This window comes from Anolis sagrei, chromosome 3 (genome assembly GCF_037176765.1).
Source record: "Anolis sagrei isolate rAnoSag1 chromosome 3, rAnoSag1.mat, whole genome shotgun sequence".
NCBI lineage: Eukaryota > Metazoa > Chordata > Lepidosauria > Squamata > Dactyloidae > Anolis > Anolis sagrei.
Window position 1 is genome coordinate 86,990,009 of NC_090023.1, and position 9,924 is coordinate 86,999,932.

Genomic DNA, 9,924 nt, shown 5'->3' on the forward strand with positions numbered 1-9,924 from the left:
CCCATTTAGGATCATGGATTCTCCATTATATCTTGCCAGATTATTGCAAACCACTTTTAAACTATTGAATTTCATGGTAATCCATAATAAAATATTCTTAACAAGCATAATTTGGTGTGGTGTCTGAATCAACTAAGCAAGTTATGCCCATTGCTCTGATGTCAAATTGCGGCACTAAGAGATGGGAGAGTTGAAGAAACTGAAAGCAGTCCTAATTTGGTGCAATGTATGAGCAGAGACTTAAGAAGATGAATGAAGAGTAGTTATATTGCTGGCTGGCCCCAGAGAAAATGAGTCAGAGTCACACAAAACCAACATTGTGCTTTGACGTTTTTCCAGGCTCATATACTGTGCCCTCTTTGCATTCCTGTTTGAAATGTTTAATGAAATAAGATGGGAGAATAGAAGCTTAATGCATTACATCTGCAGTGTACTAACACTGTCTGTCCATGTCCAAGTGCTCCTCCCTTCTCAATATCCACCAAGGCTATTGCAGGATCTATATTTCTAATATTTTGCCCAGAGCTGCCAGTCCTTCATACAACAACACAAAGCAACAACAATGAAAACACGTAGCATTTTTGAAGAGGAGTGAAATGGACACATTGCCCAAGGCACATCTTGAGAATTCACTAGTGAAAGAAGGTTGGCTGTTTGTACTGCTAACAAACAACTCCAAAGGAAAGTCTTACAACAAAATTCAATTTTTCTTCTTCTTATTCAGGCTAGTTACTTCAACTCTGATCTTATGGTTAACATGGGTGCATTTATGTGACATCAAGTCACCTGATGAATTCTGGCAAGCCCATACAATTTATAGCCTTTTCTTAGGTAAGAAATATTCAGAGGTGGCTTTGTTAGGTCCTTCCTCTGAAAGTTACCTTATAACATCTGGTATTTGTTGACAGTGTTCCATCCAAGTCCTAACCAGGTTTGATCCTGCTTAGTTTCCAAGATCCATGGGATGAGTTGGCTTTAGGCATTTTTCTGGAAATGGCTAGCACATGGGTCATGAAAATTAATTCTCTTAACAGCAAAGGTAGGCAAAGTGGATCTGTGTGAGGCTCACATCCTTCAGGCTATCTTTCTAGGCCCTTCCACAATCCCCAGATTTTTTAAAATTGATACGGTCTTGCAGTTAGTTAATGAACTAGACCCCAGTGTCAGGGGGGAATGCAGTTGATGTCTGTGGTCAAAGGTACCATCAATATTCTCATCAATTTAGTTCTCTTTAGTTCAATATCAGTAGTCAATATCAGAGTCAATATCCTATTAATTAAAGTCAGCTGAAGTACATTGAAACTTCATCTATATCTAGACAGAAATTTAATAACAATTAATCAAAGGTGAGTAGGATATTTTAGGTGTTAATAATAAGGGGAGGACATGTAAGAAATGTAATAATATGTAATAAGGAAATTATTTTTTAATGTAGCTAATTTTAAATCCAATTTACATGTGGGTAGCTAATTTGTATGGAACTTTAAATAAAAAAATTAATACCTTAAAATCAAAACCAAAAAGTATGAGTATTCAGCACCTGAAATAGCCTCAATCCATCCTTACTAGTGTGGGAAAATTTCCTCTCTCTAAGACTATCTTCCCATAGGGGTTTTTTTCATGTCAGGAGCGACTTGTTCTCAAGTCGCTTCTGGTGTGAGAGAACTGGCCATCTGCAAGGATGTTGCCCAGGGGACACCCGGATATTTTGATGTTTTACCATCTTTATGGGGAGCTGGAGCTGAGAGAGTGAGCTCACTTGTGCTTTCCACAGATTTGAACCTTCGACCTTTTGGTCTTCAGTCCTGCCAGCATAAGAGTTTAACGCATTGCGCCACCGCGTTAGGGCTAATTTGTTGGAGACAACATGTGGCTAAAGGGTGGTAGGAAGAGAATAAGTCAAAGGAATGTGAGCCAATCCCTCTCTCAACTACCCATTTCTCCTCTGCTCTCTTCCCCACAAGACTTAGTGGGCTACTAGAAAAGGGACAGATTGTTCTTGCAATGGTCTGAATAAACATCTTGCAAAGGAATTTTGAGGTTAAGCAGAGGGATATATAATATCAGGCTGAAGGCTACATGGCAGTCTTAGGGCCAAGATTTGGCTATGCCTGCCTTTTAGAGGTAGAAATCCAATCAGTGATGAATTAAATATTGATGACTATGGGCCCTTTCAGACAGGCCCTATATCTTAGGATATGATCCCAGGCTTTCTGCTTTAAACTGGATTATATGAGTCCGCAATGCCAGATAACCCGGGATAAACAGAAAACCTGGAATCAGATCCTGGGATATAGGGCCTGTCTGGAAGGGCCCTTGATTTGTGAAGTGGCCAACAAAAAGTCAGTAGAGTGGCAATAGGTGACATGAATGGAATTTTTCTTTTAATTGTTGAATTATATATTTTAATGATATGTTGTATCATCTATTTTCGCTGTGTTTCCTCCCATACTGGCAAAATGTCATGTAATGCTGGGTTGGATCTAAATCCAATCTCCATATTGATGAGACACATTTGCATCAATGGGAGTTGAGTCTCCTTTGGGAGAGATAAAATGGGGTATAAATAAATAAAATAGTTGAGTTTATTATGATCAAGTTTGTTATGACCAGAATTAGTACTTGAAACGTGCTATATATGTTACAATTAATGATGAGACCACTTAACATACTCTTTTTTGGGATAATAATATATGTTGGAAACCGTCCTGAGTCCCTTTGAGGAGATAGGACGCTATACAAATAAAGTTTAATTATACTATTATAATAAAACATCTATTTTACAAAACAGTGTAACTGAAAATGTTGTTACTTTTTAATATAACAAGTAACATGTATTTATTACTTTAAAAATATTGGATTTAGGAGGCATATTTGGGGTGATTTGGGGAGAATCTTGTATTTTAAAGTGTTTTTTTTTCAAGGATTAGATCAATAAGCAATTTAAAAATACCATGTTATAAATGTTTCACTAGTGTGATGCTTGCAAGTAACAGTTAAAGTACAGCAACAAATGTGTCACTATGCCAATCAATCAATCAATCAATCAATCATTCAACAAGTAAAGCTGAATTTTTAAAAATTATTTCCAAGCACTGGATGCAACACAATGTAATCATTTTATACAGTATTTATAGCCATATCTACTTTTATGTTTAAGATAATACAAATGGCTTTACCATAGAAAATTTGGCTATAAGACCAAAGTCAGCTTTCTGGTTTGATTATATCATACAAAACCTATACTGTCTTGAAGTGGAATGAAACTAGAATTCAACCATGTTGGAATGTTTAGCAGTGTTGACCGTCTTGAAGGCTGAATATCTTTTCTAGATTAAGACAGAATACAGCATGATTATAGTTGATTATATTCAGAATTTTGAAGACTATATAATCTTTTAAAAAGTTATTTTAAGTTCTAAATAAATCATTTATCAATTGAAATATTTTAACTGAGGTTGGTCAAAAAGCAAATCAATGTACTATACAAAACTGCCAACTTAAGTTTTGGGGTTTTTTTTTTTTGCAAAGAGTCAAAGAGAAATTTGTAGATAAAAGCTATTAACTATCAATGCAATCTTTAACATTTCATCCTTCGTAGCCTTTTGACACCAGTGCAAGTTATTGGGGTTGATGTTTACATTCTCCTCTGTGTCTTGGCCTTCCACTCAGACTGTGAGAGAGATGGCTAGTGCCCCATATTCATATAAGAAATTTTATGCAAGCGTGACTTCCCTGCCTTTTCTGTGCTTCAGGCTATTTCCAATGCTAAAATGACATGTTTCTCTTACTGCTATTCAGTGAAACCCATTTAGCTTGTAAACATGGTAGAAATTAAGCCCCCGTGCATTTTATTTTTTGGTATTATCAGCCTACCCACATGAAATAATATTCCTATAGGCAAGACTTCAGTCTTGGCTCCTTTCCCCCCATGAGTTTGACTTGCCTCTAGCCAAATAAGAAATCAAAAACATGTAATCCCACCAGACCATTATGAATTTATCAAGACAGCCACCACCTTTCTGAATAGCGTAAGACTGATTATGTGTCTGGTTGAGCTAGAAGGAATATGGTAGCTTTACAAAGCCTTTTCAGAATTATTTGAAGAGTTAATGTGGCCAAAGAAACCCTATGCCTCATTGAAATCACCACAGAGAATTGTGCTGGTCGTATGATATTATACAGAACATCTCTTTATAATAGTCCTCCCTCCCAATTTTAAGTTTTATTAGGTTTCCTGTTACAAAATATTAATGGAAGACCAATTGTATTTTACTCAAGAGTCACAAGTTAGAGTATTTTTCCATTGCAAAGCTGTGGTACCGAAGTCCAGTGATATTCCTACTTTTCTTGTGAAAATATTATTAGCGTCGGCATTTAAAAAACCATCTCTTTTCATTATTAGATTACTCTCTGCCAAGAGAAAAGGTAACTTAGTAACTCAGGGTAAGTAGCAGTTTCTTTTCCCATTATTTTGCTTGTTTAAAAAAGGGAATTCAGTTTGCAAAGCAGGAGCTATTGCAGTTACCCAAATTTACTTCCATGTGGGAGTTTGAAGTATAGCTATAGGCTTGTAATAAAATTTAAAATTAGATGAGATTGCCATGTAGATAACGAAATTTAAAAGTGCATTATATTTTTTTCACTTCCATATTGTAAAAGTTTTAAGTAAACAGAAATCCTTTAAGGTATTCTATTAAGGGAAAATCAGCAATGTCCAAACTGGATTCAGCTTTTGTGCATCTGTGTCACCTGTCAACCTATGAGGATCAGTGACAGAAGCCAAGGTGGTGGGTTGCACTGGGGGTGGATTGAAGGGTAATTGCATTGTGGGTGTCGGGTTGTCTATGTATGCATATGTGTACATGTTTGTAATGTATATTGTGGGTGTACTGCAATTTTAAAATAAAAAATGTATTACTTTTAAAAGGGTTTTCTTATGTGGTTTTGCCAGTTCATTGCCCTAAAATATAGCCCACAGCACCTGGTATTTTTTGGCAGTCTCCTATCCAAGCGCTAACCACCGCTGACACTGTTTTACTTCCAAGATCAGCCAGATCTAGAACATTTTCAATCTAGAGTTGCTCATGCAAGAAGCCAATACAGTATGCTAGACACTACATGACGTACTTGACGGTAGAGAGCAAGCAGTTGATGTAACACTTATGTGAGATACCTACTGGTACTAGGGAACCTTCAATTGCTAACTCTATCTCCATGTGTGTTATTTTACTTTTCTCCACCAGGTAGGATTCATTAACATTAATCATGAAAGAAATAAACAAAAGCATTGTCAGAAAACAGTGCTGAAACTAAACAATTTAGAATCCCAGAGCATTTGGTTTCTTCTTCTCATCAAACCACAATTGATTTAAATCTAAACGGATGGAAAGGTGAACCTCTTGTCATACTTACAACAATGAGGGAGAATTTCCACTTAGCAGATCTTTCAATGAGTAGATGGAACCACTCAATTCCTTAAGACAATGCGATGATAGATACCTTCAATTTATCGGTTGCATCATTGGTGTCATTGCAATTTTTGGGGAAATAGAGAAAGTACAGGAGAAAAAGTGGGGAGAAAGAACAATTCCAGATAGAAAGGATGTTCAGATCTAGTAAAAGTGATTTTTTTCCTGGCCATTAGGATCCCCTTTGGCACTGTTGCCTGTGGGCTAGAGAGTGAAACACTCCTTTTTTGTAATATGGCTGTACACATTGAAGAAAGGCCCACAGATGCATACTTGGAAGAAAGTCCCACCATGTTAGATATGGCTTATTCCTTAGGAAGTGGTTTTACGATTACAGCTTTAGTACCTGCATCTTCCCTCCACCTGCTACTTGCATAATGCAACACCACACCACCACATGTCAAGAACTGCATTTTCCGCCTCTGCTTGAATAATGCAGACTTCCAGCCTCTTTCAAAGACTTTACCACACATTTACTCCAAAATAATGCACTTCCCAAAGGAAAACAATTTAAACAGAGGTGCTTGTTTGACTAGAAGACTTCCACATAGCAACAGAGAGCATTGTTATGCTTGAGGACTTCAGGCTAATTGCAAGAATTCATGGTCTCAAAACGATAATGGACTCTGGTTTACCAACATCTTATCAAATGCACAATAAATGGTCAGTGGCTAAATTTTAACATATAAAAATTAGACTCTATAGAATATTTATAGAATGATCATGCCTTCTACCAGAACAAGTAATTCTGTATGGCACCAATACATACTTATTTACATTTTCTTTTACTTGGGAAAACATCCAGAATTAGGGGTCTCCTTAGTAATAAACTAAGATTTCCAGACATAGCACACCAGTAGAAAATCCATTGTAGTTCTACGCCCATTTCTAAATAAATGTATTTCAGAAAGGACATAATATTTTGGAGATTTTCTTATTTGCCAGAAATTTCTCAATGGGAAGAGAGCAACTACATCTTGTTGATGTTTCTGTGCCAACAGGCAAATATTCACACACATAAAAACACTGGATGTTAGAGTCATAATTGCTAACACCACAGATTGTTTTTTTTTAAATGGCTCATGGAATTCTTGGCAAGGGGTGTTTTAAAACAAATGATAGGACCTGTATGAATATACATTTGAGAGACAGCAACCGTCAGGACACTGAAGATTACTTTGCAGTATGTTTCGAAGGCTTATCAAGGTCCCACTTCACCAGCCCCCAAGACATTGTCTGGTACTTTCCAAAGGAAGCAACATAAACATGCAGTGCAGTTGTCTAGTGATATCAAGCATGTGTGTTGTGGCTCCTAGCCACTCCTCTAAAACATTTGTCCAAGATTCAGAAATTCATTTATTCCCCCTTTAACAAATTTGCTCCTTCTTTTCAACCCACCAATATATTTGTGTTGTTGAAAGCTTTCATGGCCGGAATCATTGGGTTCCTGTGAGTTTTCTGGGCTGTGTGGCCATGTTCCAGAAGCATTCTTTCCTGATGTTTCATCCACACCTATGGCAGGCATCCTTAGAGGTTGAGGGGATCTGTTGGAAACTAGGCAAGTGGGGTTTATATATCTGTGGAATGTCCAGAGGGGGAGAAAGAACTCTTGCCTGCTGGATGCAATTGTTAATGTAGCAATTGGACACTCTGATTAGCGTTGAATGGCCTTGCCTAGTTTCCAACAGACCTCACAACCTCTGTAGATGCCTGCCATAGATGTGGGTGAAACATCTGGGGAGAATGCTTCTGGAACATGCCCATTCAGCCTGGAAAACTCACAGCAACCCACCAATATAGTTTTCCTATGGTTCTACTTTACAAATTATGGTATCACTTATATTAAAACAGAAGGTTTCCCTAGAAAAAAACCAAAAAAAAAGGAAAACCAACAACATACTGGAATAAGCAATACCTCTCACATTGCCCAAAAAAGACAAGTCTTTATAAAATTTCTAGCATTGTATTACAGTAAACATCCACCAAGTCATGCCATTCAAATGTTTATCCTTCCTTCCTTTGGATTTGGAGTGGTGCCTTTGATTTGAAATAGTATGTCTTGTGCGCACTTGTGTGTGTGGGTAAAAGAAGTAGAGGGAGGGGAAGGGGTTGAGTCAATGGTCAAAATGCAAAGCAATGTATCTCAAACAAAATACAGAGGAGATCAAAATTTGGTGTGATTTCTTTTGCTTCCCGTGTGGAAACCCATGACAAATCGTCAACAGACCCCTCAACCTCTGAGGATGCCTGCCACAGATGTGGGCAAAACGTCAGGAGAGGATGCTTCTGGAAAATGGCCACGTAGCCCTGAAAATTCACAGCACCCTATTGATTCAAGTCATGAAGACCTTTGACAACAAATTGCCTCCTGTTTGGAAGTTCAGATTCCAGGGCCATTCAGGCAAACTAGTTGTCATGACTCAACTTGAGCAGGGGAGGGGAGAAAGAGGAGGACCTGTGTGTGTGTGTTTAGACAGCAGGCTTCCTTCATTCACAAAATCCCCCCTTCCCAGGTTGAAACGTCCCTAAAGCCAAGGGAAGGTCTGCTCTGCTCTGCAACCGGTAGTCAACCCAACTGTTGCAGGGATGTGACTTGGAAACTCAAAGAAACACCCACCAAGCGAGGCACACAGGAAAGGATGCGAGACGGAGAGAGGAGGGTGCTCTGGCTGAGAAGAGGAGGCAGGCAAGGCCGGGAAGGGCCCCGATCCCGTGGCCGTCTTCCTTACCTTGAGGATCAGGTCGGCGTGGTGCTGGTCCAGCATGTTGGCCTTGACGAAGGAGGTGACGACGACCCTCCCGTAGCGGCCGGGCGTCTGCAGGTCGGAGTAGAGCCGGTGCTTGGAGCGGTTGACCGGGAAGAGGCTGTTGACCAGGTTGCGCTCGATCCTGGCCAGGCTGTGCTTGGGGGCCAGCAGGTGCTCCACGCTGCCCTCCACCCGGTAGCGGCTGAAGCTGGCGCCCAGCAAGATGGAGAGCAGGACGGGCGCCGAGGCGAAGAAGACCGGGTGGCTGGCCACGAAGTGCCCGAGTCTGGCGAACGACGATCTCAGCCCCCTGTGCAGGACCTGCCGCAACATTCTAGGGCAGGCGCAGCAGCAGCTCCGGGGGGGCCGGGCGGAGGAGCAGGAGGAGGAGGAAGAGGAGGAGGAGGAGGAGGGAGGAAGGCTCCGGCCGGGCGCTCCGGGAGGAGAGCGGCCCACAGCATGGAGGGGCCGGAGGGCGGCAGAGGGAGAGCCAGCCGGCCGCCAAGCTTCCCCTCCCTCTCCCTCGCCCTCCCTCCCTCCTTCCTCCTTTGTGGTGGGCGCTACAGCGCGGCGCCGCCTCCCCTCCGGCGGCTCATGAGGGGAGTTTCCCCGCGCCTCATTGTCTGACTTTAAACAGCAACAAAGACTCTCGAGGGAGAAAGGGAGGAAAGCGAGGAGGAGGAGGAGGAGGAGGAGGAGGGGAAGGAGCAGGGGAGGGGGGAAAGCAGGCGCGCGAGGAGGAGGAGGAGGAGGAGGAGGAGGAAAGAGGAGGAGCCAAGGGGGAACCGAGGGGCGCCCAAGCCCTCAATGGGGCTGGCCTTCTTCTTATGGTAGCTGCTCCTCTTGTGTCAAAATTTCCCTCTCAAAGCAGTCCAAGGGAGGGAGGTTTAAGGGTGAGGGGCAATCAAGCTGGCGACACCTATTTTTGGGGGTGGGGGGTTGTTTTAGGCTGGCTGCTCCTGGAAGGAGTCGTGTGTGTGTGTGTGTGGGGGGGGGGGCAAGTTGGTGGAGAAATTCGGGTTTTTAAAAAACCCAGTCCAAGGGAAGGGGGTGGATTGTGAGCTTGAATTGAGAGTGACACCTATCTGAGTTTTTTTTTAAATGATGACTGCTCATGGAAGGAATAGTGTGGAAAAAATTGGGGAATTTTTAAAGCCAGTCCAAGAGAAAGGAGTGGATTGTGAGGGGAATCAAGCTCGCCTTCAGAGTGATACCTATTTGGGTTTTTTTTTAAATATATATATATATGGTGGCTGCTCTTGGAAGGAGTAGGATGGAGAAATTTCGGTTTGTTTGGGCTTTTTTAAAAAAGCCAGTCCAAGGGAAGGAAAGAGATTGTGAGGGGAACCAAGCTTGTGTTGAAGGTGGTGCCTATTTGGTTATTTAAATAGAGTGGCTGCTCTTGTGTGAAAATTTGGGTTTTTTTTTTAAAGCGGTTCAAGAGAGGGAGGTGGAAGTGTGAGGGGGAATCGAGCTGGTGACATCTATTTGGGGGTTTTATTTGAGGCTGGCTACTCTTGGAAGGAGGAGGAGTATGCGGGGATCCAAGCTTGTGTTGAGGGTGGCACCTGTTTGGGGTTTTTTTTTTTAATATGATGGCTGCTCTTGGAAGGAGTAGTGTGGAGAAATTTGGGGATTTTTTTTAAAGATGCCAGTCCAAGGGAAGGGAGTGGAATGTGCGGGGAACCTACCTGGGTTGTATTTTT

General features: G+C 41.3%; 1 protein-coding gene across 1 annotated transcript in view; it reads right to left on the reverse strand.

The window, feature by feature from the left end:
- PTCHD1 (patched domain containing 1) overlaps positions 1–9,137 on the reverse strand; it is a 90,090-nt gene extending 80,953 nt beyond the window's left edge. The window contains exon 1 of the mRNA XM_060770103.2: positions 8,201–9,137. Coding sequence (XP_060626086.1) covers positions 8,201–8,551 — 351 coding nt within the window. The 5' untranslated portion in view covers positions 8,552–9,137. The remainder of the gene's footprint in view (positions 1–8,200) is intronic.
- Between the last annotated feature and the right edge of the window lie 787 nt (positions 9,138–9,924).